Here is a 20,030-nt window from a genome sequence, read left to right on the forward strand (position 1 = left end):
TGACAGTGCTGCTTCCATTATATAGTATCCAAACAGGCCATACTCATTCCACATTAGAATGATGTTGAGCCAGGATGAATACTTGAAGATTTAATCACAATCCAATGCCGCTGCCCTTCTCGTTCCTTGGCCTTTGATTATTTAGCACAGAGAATATGCTGAGCGCGGCTCAGCCCACTCACCTTGTGCAGCGATATCACTGGCAGGGTTCCAGGAAAAAATGCTTATTATTTGGTTCCGGTGCCGATTTAGTGATTGAATTGGCTCAGCTTCTCAATTTCAAACTTAATTGAAGGCCAGGTCCGAATCCAACCATTTTTGGTAACTGCTGCCAAGTGTATTGAGATTGAAGCTTCCATCCCAACCGGAGCCAGATCGAGGTGTTGGGGGGGGGGGGGGGGGGGCAGGGAGGAGCAGTGGCCAATGGCTTCTCCGAGCAGAGTGACCGGACACGGGGAGTGGAGAGTCACCCCTGGCTGGTACCCGAAAGCCAGTAACAGATCTGGGAAGTGCACCTGAGGAAGGATATACCGGCCTTGGAGGGGTGCAGTGCTGAATGATACTGGGACGTAAATCGTTAACTTATGAGGACAGCTTGCATTAACATGGCTTGTATTCCCTCAAGTACAGAAGATTGAGGGTTGAACTAATCAAGGTGTTTAATATGTTAAAAGAATTTAATACTGAGAAGCTATTTCCTCTGGTGGGGAATCCAGAACAAGGGGCCACAATCTTACCATTGCAGCTCAGCCATTCAGGAGTGAAATCAGGAGGCACCTTTGCAGCTAAGGCGGATAAATGGAGTTGAGGTACGGATCAGTCATCATCTCACCGAATGATGGAACAGGCTCCAAGACCTGAATGGCCTTGGGGACAAAATTGCCCTCCATCCCGTTTGGGGCAGATAATTTGAATTAAGTGATGAATTATCGCCAGTACTGATGGGGCAGAGATTGGAGGGAACTTCGACCCTTTTGTGTTCAAAAATGAATGGTGCGACAAAGGGGCAGAAGGGAGTCAGGAGCGGGGCAGAAGGCGGATGGTGTTAGTTAGTGCCGCACTGAGCATGCCAGCGCATCCCATCTGTCATGTATTCAACCAGCATTGTAACCCATGTATAATCTGACCTAAATTGTACACTGTGAGAACAATGACCACTAGGTGGTGAACTTGTGGGAGACACTCCTAACCTGGACTTTCAGATATAAAAGGGGAAGCTCCACCCACTTCCATCACTTGAGTGCCATGGAATAAAGGACAGGTCACAGACTGACCTTCTCTCAAGCATGGGCCTCAGGTGCATTTATACTGCATAGGAAGGACATATCAATGGCGACGAGAAACTGGGATTTAAACCCCGCGAGCATGGCCACTAGCAGAACAGACGAGAGGTACTGTGTTAAGGAATGGTTGGGACAGAGGTTCAACATGTTAAAGCAGCACACAGTTCTCCAGGCAGACAAGGGCAGTCGGGCATGCCCCAACATGTAGTCGACCCCAGAGGGGGAGTTCGACAGAGACAATGGCAAGCTGAACAGCGATTCACGCCATTGCAAGGGACAATGCGGCCAGTAATGGGGCCATCAACACCTGTTAATGGCGCACTCAAGGGCAATAACAGGGGCAATCAGGGACGATCGACTGGCAAGGGACCTTTTGTTTCAAACAGCAGCTCATGCTGGAGGCATGGAGGCACACACTCAGCCGGAGTTTGCAGAGGTGAGCAAAATACCTGCAGAAATTGCAGAAATGAACGCTGCGGGAAAATCGCTGGAAGCTGAAGTTCAGCGAGTTCATTTGGAGCACGTATACAGTTCATACACCAGGACGCCACCGATAATGATGAAAGTGCTCCTCAATGGCATCCCAGTATCAATGGAGCTAAACACGAGGGCCAGCCAGTCCCTGATGGGTATCAAACAGTTCGAAAAGTTGTGGCCGTCCAAGGCCAGGAGGCCAAAATTATCGCCGATTGATGCACAGCTATGGACTTACACAAAGCAGATCATTCCGGTGCTAGGCAGCGCCATGGTAGTTGTGACCCACAAAGATTCAGAGAACAGACTGCCATTCTGGATTGTCCCAGGGGACGGTCCCGCACTACTGGGGAGGAGTTGGCTTGCTGTCATGAACTGGAAATGGAGCGATGTCAATGCAATTTCCTCTGTGGAGCGAGTATCATGCTCACAGATCCTGGACAAATTTGGCTCATTATTTCAACCCGGCATTGGCACTTTCATGGGGGCCAAGGTAGTAATTCACATAAACCCGGATGCCAGGCCAGTACACCACAAGGCCAGAGCGGTGCCGTATGTGATGCGGGAAAAGATAGAAGGCGAATTGGACCGCCTGTTGAGGGAAGGCATCATCTCGCCAGTCGAATTCAATGACTGGGCGAGCCTGATTGTGCCGGTGCTCAAGGCGGATGGGTCGGTCAGGATATGTGGCGATTACAAGGCCACCATCAATCGGGTGTCACTCCAAGACCAGTACCCACTACCGAGAGCAGAGGACCTCTTTGCGACGCTATCCGGTGGCAAACCTTTTTCAAAATTGGACCTGACCTCAGCTTACATGACCCAGGAGCTGGCAAGTGAGTCGAAGAAGCTGACCACCATCACGACACACAAGGGGTTGTTTGAGTAGAACAGATGTCCGTTCGGGATTCGCTCGGCCGCCGGGATCTTCCAACGAAATATGGAAAACCTCCTCAAGTCGATTCCAGGGACGGTGGTTTTTCAGGATGACATCCTCATTATGGGTTATGATACTGAAGAACACCTCCACAACCTGGAGGAGGTGCTATGCAGACTGGACCAGGTAGGGCTGCGACTGAGAAAGGCGAAGTGCGTCTTCCTAGCTCCAGAGGTAGAATTCCTGGGGATGAGGGTAGCAGCAGTCGGGATCAGCCCTAGACGGAAGCGTCCAAGACGGAAGCGATCCAGAGAGCACCCAGGCTCCGTAACACGACGGAGCTGCATTCATTCCTGGGGCTCCTGAACTATTTTGGTAACTTTCTTCCCAAATTGAGCACGCTGCTAGAGCCACTACACGTGCTCCTACGCAAAGGTCGCGAATGGGTCTGGGGGGACAGCCAGGAAAGGGCTTTTAATAGAGCACGCAATTTGTTATGTTCCAACAATCTGTTAACGCTATATGACCCATGTAAGAAACTTGTGTTAACGTGCGATGCGTCGTCCTATGGTGTCGGGTGTGTGTTGCAGCATGTCAGTGCCAAGGGTCAGTTACAGCCGGTAGCTTATGCCTCCAGAAGTCTGTCCCAGGCAGAAAGAGGCTACGGGATGGTAGAAAAGGAGGCGCTCGCATGAGTATATGCGGTAAAGAAAATGCACCAGTACCTGTTTGGCAGGAAATTTGAGCTGGAGACAGATCACAAACCCCTAACATCCCTTTGGCCGACAACAAGGCCATAAATGCAAAAACATCGGCCCGCATACAGAGGTGGGCACTCACGTTAGCCGCCTATGACTACATAATTCGGCACAGACTGGGCACCGAAAACTGCGCCGATGTACTCAGCAGGCTCCCACTAGCCACCACTGAGGGGGCTACTGAGCATGCTGCTGAGATGGTCATGGCTGTTGAAGCTTTCGGAAGCGAAGGCTCACCCGTGACAGCCCGTCAGATTAAAGTCTAGACAAATAGAGACCCGCTATTGTCTTTAGTCAAGAAATGTATTCTGAATGGGGACTGGGCAGCCACGTACAGGGCATGCCCTGAGACATTTAAACCATTTCATAGGCGCAAGGATGAACTCTCGATTCAGGCCGATTGCCTACTGTGGGGAAACCGCGTAGTCATGCCCCAGATGGGCAGAGAGGTGTTCATCAGAGAACTCCACAATGTCACGATGAAGGCAATTGCCAGGTCACACGTTTGGTGGCCAGGGATAGACGCAGATCTGGAATTTTGTGTTCGCAGGTGCAACACGTGTGCCCAGGGAAGCCCCCCTTAGCCCCTGGCCATGGCCCGCCAAGCCTTGGTCATGCATCCATGTGGACTACGCAGGTCCTTTCATTGGGAAAATGTTTTTAGTTGTAGTCGACGCCTACTCCAAATGGATCAAGTATGACATTTTAAATTCAAGCACATCCTCTGCTACGGTAGAAAGACTATGGGCAATGTTTGCCGCCCACAGTCTACCGGACATCTTGGTCAGCGACAATGGCCCGTGCTTCACAGGCACTAAATTCCAGGACTTCATGGCAGGCAATGGAATTAACCATGTTCGAATGGCACCGTTCAAGCCGGCCTCAAACGGCCAGGCAGAACGAGCAGTGCAGATAATCAAACAGGGGATGCTCAGAATCCAAGGGGGTTCCCTACACTGCCGCTTATCACGCCTCCTGTTGGCCTACAGATCCCGACCACACTCGCTCACAGGGGTTCCACCCGCAGAGCTGCTAATGAAAAGGATGCTCAAAACCCGGTTATCCCTTATACACCCCACCATGAAAGAAATTGCCGAGAGCAGGCGCCAGTCACAATATGACTACCATGACAGGAATGCGAGGGCGCGATGTATTGACGTAAATGACCCTGTTTTTGTCCTCAACTACGCTGCAGGGCCCAAATGGCTCGCAGGCACTGTGTTGCCAAAGAGGGAAATAGGATTCTGGTCGATAAACTTACCAATGGACAAATCTGCCGCAAACATGTGGATCAAACAAAAAGGAGGTTCAGCAACCCCATAGAAGAAGCAGAGGAAGAACACGATGTAGAGTTCACTCCACTACAGGTGACCGAACACAGGAACCAAAGGGAGGAGAGCCCAGTCACTGTGGGCAGTCCGGACAGGCCTGAGGCACCGCAAACAGCAGATACTCAGGCCAGCGCCCAACAACCGGTGCCCCAACTCAGGCGCTCTACAAGGGAGCGTAAACCACCAGAGAGATTCAACCTGTGATCCCAATTAGACTTTGGAGGGGGGGGGGGGGGGGGAGGTGATGTCATGTATTCAACCAGCATTGTAACCCATGTATAATCTGACCTAAGTTGTACACTGTGAGAACACTGACCATGAGGTGGTGAACTTGTGGGAGACACTCCTAACCTAGACCTTCAGATATAAAAGGAGAAGCTCCGCCCACTTCCAGCACTTGAGTGCTATGAAATAAAGGACAGGTCACAGACTGACCTTCTCTCAAGCATGGGCCTCGTGTGCATTTATACTGTATAGTAAGGACGTATCACCATCCCTCCCCTTCACTTGAAGAGGAGGGGTGCTGCGAGGCCTCCTTGGCACCCACGGGGCCACCAGGGGGAGCTTCGGCCATGCCAGCGGCCGCCATTTTCCAGCTGACTCGAGTCAGCCGACAATTAAAACAAAATGGCGGCCACGGTGGTGCGCCCTCGCCTTTAAGGGCAGCCGCACCACCCAGCCACTGGCTGCTTCCCACCTTGCAAAGCTGTCGGGGCCACGATCAGTGGTGGCGGCACTCCTGCTGGGCAATTTATCCCACGGGGCGGAAAAGGGGCCACATGACCGACAACGGGTCGGAGCGCCGGGCAGGGCAGAAACACCTGTTTCCGCCACCCCCGGCCCCGGGCCAATTCTGGATGTATTGCACCATCTGCCTTCCCGCGGTAACGGGCCTTAGAAAAGGGGCAATTTTGGCCCCCTACTCCTGTTCCCATGTCACTGCGTCCAAATATCAAGCCAGGTAGGAGAAGAAAACAGAATTTAAAAAGTACAGAAATGGACTCACTGTCCCCATCAACTATACGTGCAGCAGAGTCCGCTCCTCCTGCTCCCCCTCCCCCCTGCTCTCCCGCTCCTCCCTTCCCTCGCTCCTCCCTCCACCCCGCTTCCCTCTGCTCCCCCCGCTCACCCCCTCGCTCCCGTGCTCCTCCCTCTCCTCCCTCCACCCTGCCTCCCCCCGCTCCTCCCCCCTCTGTCCCTCACTCCCCCCCGTCTGCTCCCCCCTCCCCCGCTCCCCCTCCTCCCCACACCCCCTTCTCCCTCTGTCTGCTCCCACTCCCCCCCGCTCCTCCCACTCCCCCTGCTCCCCCTCCTCCCTCTTCCCAGCTCTCCCCCTCTGTCTGCTCCCTCTGCTCCCCCTCCCTCTGCCTGCTCCCCGCTCCCCTTTCCTCCCTCTCCCTGCTCTGCCTGCTCCCCCCACTCTGTCTGAGCACAGCACCAGAAAGGTGGAGACTGGAGGACCCATGGTGCGGACACACAGACACGCTCTCTCTCCCAATCACTGCTCTCCCATTGTCTTTACTCTCCCCCCACCGCCTCGCTTCATTCTATGTTTCTCACTTTCTACAACCTTCCACTTAAGAAAGCCAAGCCTGATTTAGCGCCATTCGGCCCATCGAATTCCGTTGCTGTGGATTATGACTGCGATTGCAAGTATCTGTGTCCCTGATTTATGGCGAGTAGCTGAGGGGATTCTGTGCAGACAAATTCTTTGGAAAGCTGCACTCCCTCAACGCCGGCACTTCACATCAACAACTCACCCCTCATTGGGGATTTACAATGCACTCCCTGCCATGACTCCTGCTGGAAGTCAGTGCATGCGCACGTTATCCAAGGACAGGCTGGACTGCCTGAGCTGTGAATCCCTTCACCACATACTCAAAGAAGCTGCTGCCCTACATCGCCTAGTCTCCCACGAAGATTAACCACTTGTGTAAGGTGGCACTTGAGGGGCGGTGCCCATCAAACCATGCTCCAGAAGAGCACTGGCTATGACAGAGAGCAGACGTTTCTACAGGTGGCCGATAAACGGGCCGAGTTACTCCGGGGGAGGAAATAAAATCATGCCTGCCATTCTAGAGTGGCCGGCCCTTGCAGATTGCCTGGGATTGTCTGGAGAATGGGAGGTGCGTGGTGAGAGATGGGTGGAGAGGGAGACTGGGGAATAGGGTCTGGGGATTGGAGCTTGGGCGAGGAAGGGAGACTGGGGATCAGAGAATTGGGGCTGGTGTGTGGGGGGGCGAGAAGGAGACTATGGAATAGTGGTCATGGGAATTGGGGTTGGAGTGGCAGGGGGGGGGGGAGGGAGATAGGGGAAAGGGGGTCATGGAGATTAGGGTGGGCGTGGTGATGAACATTTCCTGCAAATAAGGGAGCAGCAGCAGCAGCAAGGTGGTGAGTAGGCCAGGCAGCTCCTCAAATTCCCACCTTCTGCAGTCTGCATAGACCTACCACAGGTACGACCCACATGGAAGGGACCGGCCCTGATTATAGCCACACACTCGCTGTTGGCTGGGTTTACAGAAGCACCAATCAAAAGCACGGGCCCTGGTTCATTTTTTTTCTCCTCATTTAGAGGCGGTGAGACAAGTTGGACCACGCATTATGCTCTCCTGACTGAGGCGCGCTATCGCAGCACGGTTGGTGTACCCATCACGGGTGGGTTTAGAGTTAAAGCTTCTGCTGAGCCATCAGATCAGATGCCCCATTTCAATTCAATCCTCAGAATTCTCTGACTCCTTATCCTGCTTTTAACAGAAAGCAAGTGCATAAAACAGAATGCCATGTAGTCAATGGGGTAGATTTTAATCTGTAGCACGTGGGCGTGGAGTATTACCTGGGCAGAGCAGCATGCTCAATTAATCATCTATCAATTTAAATGGAAGAAAACTCAAGCAGAATCCATTACGGACATTGGCTCAGTGGGTAGCACTTTCATCTCCGAGTCAGAAGGTTGTGGGTTCAAGTCCCACTCCAGAGTTTTGAGCACAAAATCTAGGCTGACACTCCAGTGCAGTGCTAAGGGAGTGCTTCAGTGTCAGAGGTGCCGTCTTTCAGATCAGACGTTAAACAGAGTCTGTACTAAAAGATCCTATGACACTATTTCAAGGTAGAGCACAGAAGATCTCCCCGGTGTCCTGGCCAACATGTATCCTTCAACCAACATCACTGAAAACAGATTATCTGATCATTAGCTCATTGCTGTTTTAGGATCTTGCTGTGCACAATTTATCTGCCGCATTTCCTACATTACATAAGAACATAAGAAATAGGAGCAGGAGTAGGCCATAAGGCCCCTCGAGTCTGCTCTACCATTTAATACGAATATGGTTGATCTGATCATGGACTCAGCTCCACTTCCCCGCCCGCTCTCCATAACCCCTTATTCCCTTATCGTTTAAGAAACTGTCTATTTCTGTCTTAAATTTATTCAATGTCCCACTTCCACAACTCTCTGAGGCAGCGAATTCCACAGATCCACAACTATCTGAGAGAAGAAATTTCTCCTCATCTCGGTTTTAAATGGGCAGCCCCTTATTCTAAGATCATGCCCCCTAGTTCTAGTCTCCCCCATCAGTGGAAACATCCTCTCTGCATTCACCTTGTCAAGCCCCCTCAAAATCTTATACATTTTGATAAGATCACCTCTCATTCTTCTGAATTCCAATGAGTAGAGTCACAACCTACTCAACCTTTCCTCATAAGTCAAACCCCCTCATCTCCGGAATCAACCTAGTGAACTTTCTCTGAACTGCCTCCAAAGCAAGTATATCCTTTCGTAAGTATGGAAACCAAAACTGCATGCAGTATTCCAGGTGTGGCCTCACCAATACCCTGTACAACTGTAGCAAGACTTCCCTGCTTTTATACCCCAGCCCCTTTGCAATAAGGGCCAAGGTTCCATTGGCCTTCCTGATCACTTGCTGTACCTGCATACTAACCTTTTGTGTTTCATGCACAAGTACCCCCAGGTTTTGCTGTACTGCAGCACTTTGCAACCTTTCTCCATTTTATTAATAATTTCCTCTTTGATTTGTTTTCTGCCAAAGTGCATGACCTTACACTTTCCAACATTATACTCCATCTGCCAAATTTTTGCCCACTCACTTAGGCTGTCTATGTCCTTTTGCAGATTTTTTGTGTCCTCTTCACATATTGCTTTTCCTCCCATCTTTATATCATCAGCAAACTTGGCTACGTTACACTCAGTCCCTTCCTCCAAGTCGTTCATATAGATTGTAAATAGTTGGGGTCCCAGCACTGTTCCCTGTGGCACCCCACTGGTTACTGATTGCCAACCCGAGAATGAACCATTTATCCCGACTCTCTGTTTTCTGTTCATTAGCCAATCTTTTATCCATGCTAATATATTACCCCAAATCCCATTAACTTTTATCTTGTGCAGTAACCTTTTATGTGGCACCTTGTCAAATGCCTTCTGGAAGTCCAAATACACCATATCCACTGGTTCCCCTTTATCCACTCTGTTCGTTACATTCTCAAAGAATTCTAGAAAATTTGTCAAATATGACTTCCCCTTCATAAATCCATGCTCACTCTGCCTGACCGACTTTTGCTTTTTCAAATGTCCAGCTACTGCTTCTTTAATAATGGACTCCAATATCCTACCAACCACAGATGTTAAGCTAACTAGTCTATAGTTTCCTGCTTTTTGTCTGCCTCCTTTTTTTTTTAAATAGGGGCATTACATTACAATAGTGACTACACTTCAAAAAGTACTTCATTGGCTGTAAAGCACTTGGGACACCCTAAATGATGCTTTTTTTACATACAATTTTGTTCTAACTTAATTTCCCTCTCTGCCTTCTGCCCAAGAAGATGAAATTCTACCCCAGTATATTTCTGTTCATGTAACACTTTGTATGCAGGGTGTCAGCTGGATCAATTATCCCTTTAGAAGCTCAAGATAAATCAACTTTAAATATATATTTTTTTTAAATCAGATTTAATCACAAATATTGTCTACATTATTAAAAATGCCCATACAGTAAATATTCTGAAAGCATCAGGAACAAGATTAAAATCTTACAATAGCTTTGCACCACAGACACCGCCAGTCCTGCAGCCTCCGGACACTGCCACAAGCTTTATCACAAACGGCACACCTGGCACTAACGGGCAGATTCCCCTCCAGCCACTGGTGGGGCATGGCGATCTGGAACAGAGGAGAGGTTGCAGTAAGTACACAGACCAACAATTGGCACCACTCACAAGGGAAGGTCAAACAACACAGTGCATCCTCTGCAATAATTACTGGCTCACACAAATGACAGAAACATCAGCAGGGGTTTGGTTACAGTACAAATGGAGCCCAGTACTCCAGTCTCTCCCTTCCACATCGCTAATGCCTCACCTCCTCGGCCAACTGTTCCATTGATATTGCTGGTGCACGACCAGTCCGTCCAGGGACTGCATTTAATCATCTCGCTATTTGTAGCTTCTAAAGTCCAGTGTCACGTGGAGGTTTCTACGTTCTAGAAGGGTTCACCCTCTAAATGTTTTCCCTATTTCTCTCCTCTTCTGTCTCCCTGGATTGTGTTTCACCTCCAGCAGAGAGGTGTGTCTGCTCCACCTCTCAATCGGTTGTGACCATGGCTGGCGGCACCTGTGTGCTGGTACTGGGGACATCAGTGGTCAGGGCAAGTAACTGGGAGTGGTCAGTAACTAACTGGGAGTGGTCAGAATAACAAACTGGGAGCGGTCAGTAACTAACTGGAAGGTCAGAGTAACTAACTGGAAGTGATGTGATGCACCTTGATTTCAGCACAGTGAGGATGTTTGGAAGGAGAGTGGGGAAATTGCTGAGCTGGAGATGAAGGGGATCGAGAAAGGAAAGGTCAGATGAGCAGTGACCAAAGTAGCAACAACAAGGAGACAGACAAGAATGATTGTAATAGACAAAGGATCGAGGTGACAGAGGGTCCTCCTGTCAGATGAGATGCATTTTAGAGTTTTACATCTTTTTTGTTGAATATATTTTTAAAATTATGAATCTGTTTTTAGTAAGTAGCCCCTCCTGATATATTCCATTTTTAAAGCCTCCAATGATGGGACCAGATATACTTCAGTGCAACATCTCGCCCTCACTTACCCCATCCTCATCTTCGATTATGTCATTTCCTACAGATGCCAGTGTGGTCCATTTGCAGTTGTTGATTGCCCTGACAGCACATCGTTTGTGAGCTTTAAATTTACACACTGCCAATTAAAAAGAAGCACTCGTTAGTGTGCTATGACCTCTCTTGAACCCCAGACTCACCAAATAAAGAGCCGGACATTTCCCAACAGGGAGAGTCTCTCCAGAACTATGGCCCAGGATTCTAACACACGCCGAGGGTCCACTGGTTTGGGGCAGTATTAAATTGACACATGTACTGTACTCCCAACATGACCAGCATTCAATATAGATGGTCTCAGCAGTGAGCCTGGATTTTAGCAGTAGCACCAAGAATATCACAATACAGATGGCACTCTACGAGGGTCAGGGAGCTGTGTAGTGACTTGTGGTTCACACTAAGACGCATTGGGGGTGAAATTGCCCCTTTTTATAGCCTCGTTGGCACTTCCAGGTGGCATTAATGGAGCAGAGGAGACTTTTCACCTGGGGTAGGGGCAAATTGCCCGGGAGTTTATGGAGGCGCTCCCATGGCTGTTTGGCCCATGATTAGCGACCCGGTCCGCCGCGCAACCGCCAACCCATCACCACCCCACAGGGGAAATTGCCCCGCAGGTCGTGAAGCTGACCACTCTCAGGGTGCTCCTTAAAGGGGAGGGCGCGAGCACCCCGGGATGACATCTTTTTTCATTGCTGACTCTCGGATCGGCTCTACGATGGTGGTCCTAGTGTGGTCCGGGCTGCCAACTTGCAGCCCGGCACTCCATCTTGGGTGTCGGGCTGCTGGCCCAGTCACATGCTGCCATGGTGGCCTAGTGGAGGCCATCAGTGCCCTTGCAGAGTACGTAGGGGCCCTCCCCTTTAAGCAAAGGGCAGGGGCGCTTCCCTCAGGGCCCCGGTAACCATCCCCAAAGGAAGTGGAGCACGCAAGATTCAGCGACGGGGGTGGGACTGCTGTGCCGGGCACAGAGAGTCTGGGCCCCAGATGGTTACTGCCCCCAATCGGGGCGCAGGGCAATTTCATATGCACACTAGCACCATATACAGGTAGGGCTGCCAACTCTGGTTGGGCCGTATTCTGGGAGGTATCATCACATGACCTCCTGCCTCCACTGTCCCCCGTCCCCACACTCCCACCACTGGTCGATCAATAATGGCAGCCGCAACACCCACAATCCTCTGTGCTCCAGAAGCCGCTCTATCCACTCTGTGGTTTTTGCTGGAACGTGCATGTGGCAGGGCCATATTGCATTCTAGGTGCTGTGTGACCCTCTGTACTGTTGTGAGACTGGCCATAGGGAGACAGGAGAATGTCCTGGGTCACTCTCAGGAGTGTCCTGGAGATTGATCTTTAATTGCAGTGTGATATATTCTTTACGACCTCACAACACACAAAGACTCCAAAGATGGCTGTTAACTCAGGAACTCATCAGGTGACCTGTCCCTGATGCTTTATTGTGAAAACAGTAATGGCTGCATTACCACAGTAGCCCACTAGGTGGAGCTGTATATATTACACTTCTCTCTCCTTAATGAAGAAGTAATTATAACAAAGAATCATCATTCATAACTTGCATGATTATACACAACAAAAGATATGGACTTATTTTGCCATATTTACAAATCAAACTTAACCACTGGTTTTCTGTTTCAAAGGAGTTGGCACCCCTCGATGCTGGGTCTGACTGTGAGCTCCACGATATACAGACATCGATGCCAGATCTAGCCATGCTGAGTGCTGCTATGGCTACGCATGTTCATCTTCAGTTTAAACGAAGTCGTGCTATCCCATGTTAGGGCTATAGATGCTTCCATTTATTCTAAACAGAGCCATGCCATCCAGGACTGTGAGTGGCTCCTTTCATTCCAAGCTAAGCCATGCTGTTTTGACCTGAGAATGTGTCCATTCACCCAAAATTTACCCTGTTTAGGACTGAGCTTTTGAGTAGATTGCTCTGACATTTCAACACTAATACCTAAACGGGGATTGAATTGAACTTACTCCAAAGTGAAGGCAGTGGAGCCAAAGAAGTCCCCCAGGAAATTCCTGGCGCATGAGTCCATTTTTGGAACAGGACCATTGTTTTCCATCTACTGCTGTGTTTTATGATGCTGACACTTGAGTAATTAAGATAATTAAAGCTCTCAGTGCTTCACTGCTGATATAAATTTAAGCCACGGTCCCAAGTGAAATAGAGCTTCCCCCTAGTGGACTACTCTGGTAATGCAACTACTGATGTAAATAATAAAGGATCTATTAAAAGCCATCTTGTAGAGTGTGTTTGTTAGTGATGTAGTAAGAATATATCACACCAAGCCCTATCGCCACCCCCCACCATCTTGCCCTCTGTTTGGTGCCGGACTTGGCCACAGGTAGAGACCCTAATTCCTCCCAATAATGACTCACCCCTCCAGAAACGCCCCAGTTGACTCCCACCTACCTTCACAAGAGAGCCCGTGAGAGGTCATTCCAGAGAGGGCCTCACGGCATACGTTACAGAAGGTGGGCCGGGCGTGGGACGAGGCGTACCAGTTGTGCATCCCCGAAAAATGCTCCATGTTCAGCTGACTTGTCTAAGGAAAGTCCAACAGCAAAGGTACTCGGTTTGAATATCAGAAGAAAGCGTTGAATGAAAAGATGAATCATGCTTAATCATACAGCAGGTGAAATGGAAACAATGATGGGAGCCTCCCACTGCTCCACACAAAGGTTAGTGAGCTGGTGCCTGAGAAACACCACTTGGTGTGTTCATGGACACACATAATTTTACATTTTTTAAACTATAATTTCTTTAGAAAATACAAATGAGCATTCGTCCATCAACCCTGCTCTGCCCACAGCCCATGTACACTCCCTCCTATAGTGGGCTCTACCCACCCATTTAATCTCCGCCCATAGCCCACGTACACTCTCTCCTATAGTGGGCTCTGACCACCCATTTAATCCCCTTCCAGAGACACTGTGGACTATCTCCTATCTTCGACTCTACCCAGCCATTTAATCTCCTCCCTCAGCCCATGTGCACGCTCCCCTATCATGGACACAGACGTACAGGGGGGAATTTAATGTGCTGACGCACTAGGAGCGGGTGAGCGGTAGCGCGCGGGTCACATGCTGTGGACTTTTAGCTGCACAACATGCGTGTGACGTCACTGGCAGGTTCTCCACCTCGAACTCAACCAGATTGTTAGGCTGGCTTCCAGTCGGGTGGGGAACGCTGGAGAAGAGGCGGAGCCCCAGGTAGGTGTGAGCCCCGACCTGGGGGGGGGGGGGGGGGGCGGAGAGAGGGGGGATCCGACCTGCGACCCTGGGGGGGCTCCAAACCCGAGAACTGAGGAGACTCAAAACAGGTTAAAACCAAGGCTTCCAATCTCATAGTTAAAGTGCCAACCCGCCTCCTGGGAGCGTGTTGGCTGCCGGTCCCCATACCGCCTCCGTTAAAACTGGGCGTGGGCAGGTTGGAGGCACTCTCTGGTCTGGATTCAGATTTTTAACACTTTAACCTTCCACCCAATCCCAACCCACCCATTTTTGGTGGTTAAAGTTCCCCCACAGACACAGACTCGCACACACACAGATACACACACACAGACACAGACTCGCACACACACAGGCACACACACACAGACACAGACTCGCACACACACAGACACAAACACAGAGACACAGACTCGCACACACGCAGACACACAGACACAGACACACACACGCAGACACAGACTCGCACACACGCAGACACAGACTCGCACACACGCAGACACAGACACACACACACACAGACACAGACTCGCACACACGCAGACATACACAGACACACACACACGCAGACATACACACAGACACAGACTCACAGACTTGCACACATGCAGACACACACAGACTCGCATACATGCAAACTCGCACACACGCAGGCACACACAGACACAGACTCGCACACACGCAGACAGACTTTCAAAGACACACACATGCAGAAATAGCCTGGGAAAAGAAAAAGCACATAGAGGGTACAGTGTTACAGGATGGGAGCAGATGTCAGTCCTGACAGAGTGTGAAGTTAATTGATTGTTCCATTCCCTGACCTCATCATTCTCCGTTTTTTGGACAGATTTCAGTGCAGTGATCCAATCTTCCATCTCCTCCCTGTTCTCGGCACACAGGATGAATTTTCTGAAAGGTGTTATTACCTGAAAAGAATCCTCAGTTTAGAATAAGGAAGCGATCTTCAGGTGGAGCCTGCCATTAGTCCTGGGTATCTCTGTCCCAGACCATAAAGAGTGCCAACCAATTAATCCTGATGCCACAGGAAACAAGAACAGGCACCATGACCAGCTCCATCTCCAATAGCCCCAGGTGGAATCAATAAATGCTGAAGCACCATGGCAGAAGAGGGTGCTCACTAAATAATGCTGGAGTTTTCTCGAACTGATGGAAAGGGAGATCAGCGGTTCAGAAAGGGCATGGAGAACTGAGAAGACTCAAAGTTGTGGCATGTAATAAAACAATCGGCTGGGATCACAACTGGAAAACAGCAGATAGAGAGGTTAGAATTGTAAAGATTAAAACTGGGGGCAAAACAAAGGATAAAATATTAACTGAATATTTCCCAAAGAGATGAACATTGACTTTGGGGCCTCGATTTTCCCTGGGGGGAGGGGTACTGAGGGGAGCCCGGGAGCAAGCGATGAACCTGGCAAAGTCGGAGATGGGAGGCCCTGCCATTCTGAATGGCTGAGCCTCAATTGAATAAGTATTTCCAGAGATGGGATTCAGTGCTATGCCCACTCCTTTACTAACTCACAGTGAAGGGAATGCTATCAGGAGGCAAGGTCAGCCCAGCTTCTGTACAGCACGTCGAAGTCTATTAAATAGAGTTATTGCTAGAGCAACTGATTGGGGTTGTTTTCTTTGGAACAGATGAGGCTGAGGGGAGGCCTTATTGAAGTATATAAAATTATGAGGGGTCTAGATAGAGTGGATAATACAGACCTATTTCCCTTACCAGAAGGGTCAACAACCAGGGGGCACAGATTTAAAGTAATTGGTAGGAGGTTTAGAGGGCATTTGAAAGGAAATTTATTCGCCCAGAGGGTGGTAGGGGTCTGGAACTCACTGCCTGAAAGGTTGGGTGAGGCAGAAACCCTCACCATATTCAAAATGTACTTGGATGTGCACTTGAAGTGTGTAACCATCAGGGCTATGGACCCAGAGCTGGAAAGTGGGATTAGGCTGGATAGCTCTTTGTTGGCTGGCGTGGACACGATGGGCCGAAATGGCCTCCTTCCGTGCTGTAACTTTCTATGATTCTATGATTTGAAAGGACCAGTGTTGCCAGTTCATGCTGCTGTTCAGGAGCCTTGACCATCAGCTGTGCCTATTGGGGAATCACAGGCGTGCTGTGAGCCACAGCTCGGTGGGTAGAACTCTCGCCTCTGAGTCAGAAGATCGTTGGCTCAATGCCCCATGCCAGAGACTTGAGCACAAGATCTAGGCGGACACACAAGTCCAGTACTGAGGGAGTGCTGCACTGTCGGAGGTGCCATCTTTTGGATGAGGCGTTAAACCGAGGCCTTGTCTTCTCTCTCAGGTGGATGTAAAAGAGCCCACGACACAATTGGTAAAAGAATGGGGAGCTCTCCCCGGTGTCCTGGCCAATATTTATCCCACACCCAACATCACTAAAACAAATGATCTGGTCATTATCACATTGCTATTTGCGGGATCTTGCTGTGTGCAAATTGGTGGCCGTGTTTCCTACATTACAACAGTGATCTCACTTCAAAAGTACTTTGTTGGCTCAGAAGCACTTTCGGACGACCTGAAGTTGTAGAAATGTAATTCTTTCTTTCTATATCTTTCCAGCCATAATGGATGTTAAACCGAGGGCAGCTTGAGCATGATTTCCTGATACACACAGCAGGCGGACTCGACGCCTTCCCCCCAGCAGCAGCAACCAGCACAATTGGCCCTTATTACCCTCTGTCTCTTTATTTGGGCGGTCTGCCAGTAGCAGGATTGCAATGGGGTGCTCAGCGATCAGAGAATGGCAGCAGCAGAGCCACGCCCCATCACCTCCTGGTACAATACCTCTGACACGGGCTCGCGAGCAAGACACTGCCCATGTTTGCTGAGCCTGGCCTAGGGTCCATGGGTAACACCAAGTCAGAGGATGGCGACGCACAATGCAGGAAGAGCATTCCTGTACTGCACAGTGCGAGTTAAATCACCCTCAGAGTGATTGCGGGACAGATTGACTCGCTATGAACCTAAGGTCTGCACATGTGTGACACAAGAGGGCACAATTAAATTCCACATTATTCTGACGGCTGCCAGATGAGTTTTCTATTGTATTAGACCTGTGATATAGAAAAAGACGTGCAGCACATTCAGGTACATTCCTGTTCAGAGAGCAGGCTCCTTTTACATGGCAAATATATTACAGTCCAGCAGTCGCCACTCAAGGGAGAGGTCAAACCAGAAATAAGCAGCAACTTACGGTAAAGCTGTTGTTAATGTTTTTTGTGCTGGTCTCAGCGACACTGGCATTGGACAGGTCCACCTCATCAAATATTAAGGACTGGAATGAGAGAAGCAAACAATAATCAGCAAACAGGCTAAACCAGGAACAGAGATCACAGTGCAGGCTGAATCAGAGTACAGGCTAAACCAGAATACAGGCTAAACCAGGAGCAGGGATCAGAGTACAGGCTGAATCAGAGTACAGGCTAAACCAGAATACAGGCTAAACCAGGAGCAGGGATCAGAGTACAGGCTAAACCAGGAGCAAGGTTCAAAGTATAGGCTGAATCAGAGTATAGGCTAAACCAGGAGCAGGGATCAGAGTACAGGCTGAATTAGAGTACAGGCTAAACCAGAATACAGGCTAAACCAGGAGCAGGGATCAGAGTACAGGCTAAACCAGGAGTAGGGATCAGAGTACAGGCTGAATCAGCGTACAGGCTAAACCAGGAGCAGGGATCAGAGTACAGGAGGAATCCGAGTACAGGGTAAACTACAGGCTGAATGAGGAACAGGAATCAGAAAACATTGTATCACAAACACGGATGGGCATCAGGTTGGGTGTAAGGGAGCCATCATTAACCTGTACTTTGGGTAATGATGGTGCGGTGAGAGAAAAAGATGACGAAAGTACTGACCATGCTGTTTGAAAACGCAGTCCCTCTGGTTGATGCACCTTTGGGTAGCACATTAACTGATCATGCAGTGCTGACCAGAAATGAACACGTGAGTTCCACTGATGGGCAGAGCTGATCTTGCCAACTACCGACATTGCCATCCTTACGTTGTGACTTCTCCGGGAGATGTGATTGCTGCAAAGGTTTGCAACTGGCTCTATGCTGATCCATGACAGCTAATTCTGCTGCTCACTGCTGACTTCCTGCAGTACACAACTCCCTCTGCACGGAGCTGCATCTACAGCACTGCAAGTGCCTCATACTCCCAGGTTAGGACCGAGGACAGATAAAAGTTCATGGGGTTGGGGGTAATATATTAGCATGGATAGAGGATTGGCTAACGAACAGAAAACAGAGAGTAGGGATAAATGGTTTATTCTCTGGTTGGCAATCAGTAACTAGTGGGGTGCCACAGGGATCAGTGCTGGGATCCCAACTATTTACTATCTATATTAACGACTTGGAAGAAGGGACTGAGTGTAGCGTAGCCAAGTTTGCTGATGATACAAAGATGGGAGGAAAAGCAATGTGTGAGGAGGACACAAAAAATCTGCAAAAGGACATAGACAGGCTAAGTGAGTGGGCAAAAATTTGGCAGATGAAGTATAATGTTGGAAAGTGTGAGGTCATACACTTTGGCAGAAAAAAAATCAAAGAGGAAGTTATTATTTAAATGTAGAAAGATTGCAAAGTGCTGCAGTACAGCGGGACCTGGGGGTACTTGTGCATGAAACACAAAAGATTAGTATGCAGATAGAGCAAGTGATCAAGAAGGCCAATGGAATCTTGGCCTTTATTGCAAAGGGTATGGAGTATAAAAGCAGGGAAGCCTTGCTACAGTTATACAGGGTATTGGTGAGGCCACACCTGGAATACCGCGTGCAGTTTTGGTTTCCATATTTATGAAAGGATGTACTTGCTTTGGAGGCAGTTCAGAGAAGATTCACTAGGTTGATCCTGAGATGAGGGGATTTACTTATGAGGAAAGGTTGAGTAGGTTGGGCCTCTCCTCATTGGAATTCAGAAGAATGAGAGGTGATCTTATCAAAATGTATAAGATTATGAGGGGGCTTGACAAGGTGGATGCAGAGAGGATGTTTCCACTGATGGGGGAGACTAGAACTAGGGGGCATATTCTTAGAATAAGTGGCCGCCCATTTAAAACTGAGATGAGGAGAAATTTATTTTCTCAGAGGGTTGTAAATCTGTGGAACTCGCTGCCTCAGAGAGCTGTGGAAGTCGGGACACTGAATAAATTTAAGACAGAGATAGACAGTTTCTTAACCGATAAGGGAATAAGTGGTTTTAGGGAGCGGGCAGGGAAGTGGACCTGAGTCCATGATCAGATCAGCCATGATCGTATTAAATGGCGGAGCAGGCTCGAGGGGCCGTTTGGCCTACTCAAGCTCCTATTTCCTATGTTCTTACGTCCTTGGGGGTCTGAAATTCCGATTGAGGTCTTCCCGCGGGCAAACGACAGAAAAAGAGAAAAAACGATGCGCACTTACCTGTTGCTGCTGTGCCCGTTCGAACTTCCGAGCCTGAGGCCTTTGGTGACTGCGCGTCACAGCGCGTGCACATGGAGACGTGCGCAGGCTGGGAGCTGGAGACAGCAGCCAATCAGGTTAGTATAGATTCTCACTCATAGTAATAGGAGTTCCGGAAGTCTGGAACTCCTATTACTATGAATGAGAAACCCCTCACCAAACACCCAAAACACAATAAAAATTAGAAAATAAACTACATATTTAACATTCATTTAAATTAAAGTTCATATAAAAAAAATATTTTCCTGACTTTTTCAGAAGTTTTTTTAATTAAGCCTTAAAATAAACTTACCGTAGTGGGGAGGGTTTTTAAAAATAAAATGTGTTTTTATGACTTTATTTTTAAATGTTTCTGTGTTTTTTTAAACACTTGCTCATGTAAAAGTAAGCTATATGCCTTCTTTTTCAGCTGCAAGATTTGAAAGGACAT

The 20,030-nt window shown here is 49.1% G+C and overlaps 1 protein-coding gene across 1 annotated transcript in view; it reads right to left on the reverse strand.

Annotated features, from left to right (window-relative positions):
- Positions 1 to 20,030, reverse strand: part of LOC139265223 (diacylglycerol kinase eta) — a 363,559-nt gene that overhangs the window by 116,670 nt on the left and 226,859 nt on the right. Inside the window, exons 3-7 of the mRNA XM_070882149.1 lie at positions 17,354 to 17,434; positions 14,940 to 15,044; positions 13,301 to 13,433; positions 10,836 to 10,942; positions 9,774 to 9,899 (exon numbers count right to left, since the gene is read on the reverse strand). Of these exons, the coding sequence (XP_070738250.1) occupies positions 9,774 to 9,899; positions 10,836 to 10,942; positions 13,301 to 13,433; positions 14,940 to 15,044; positions 17,354 to 17,434 (552 nt within the window). The remainder of the gene's footprint in view (positions 1 to 9,773; positions 9,900 to 10,835; positions 10,943 to 13,300; positions 13,434 to 14,939; positions 15,045 to 17,353; positions 17,435 to 20,030) is intronic.

Source organism: Pristiophorus japonicus, chromosome 6 (genome assembly GCF_044704955.1).
Source record: "Pristiophorus japonicus isolate sPriJap1 chromosome 6, sPriJap1.hap1, whole genome shotgun sequence".
Classification (NCBI taxonomy): domain Eukaryota; kingdom Metazoa; phylum Chordata; class Chondrichthyes; family Pristiophoridae; genus Pristiophorus; species Pristiophorus japonicus.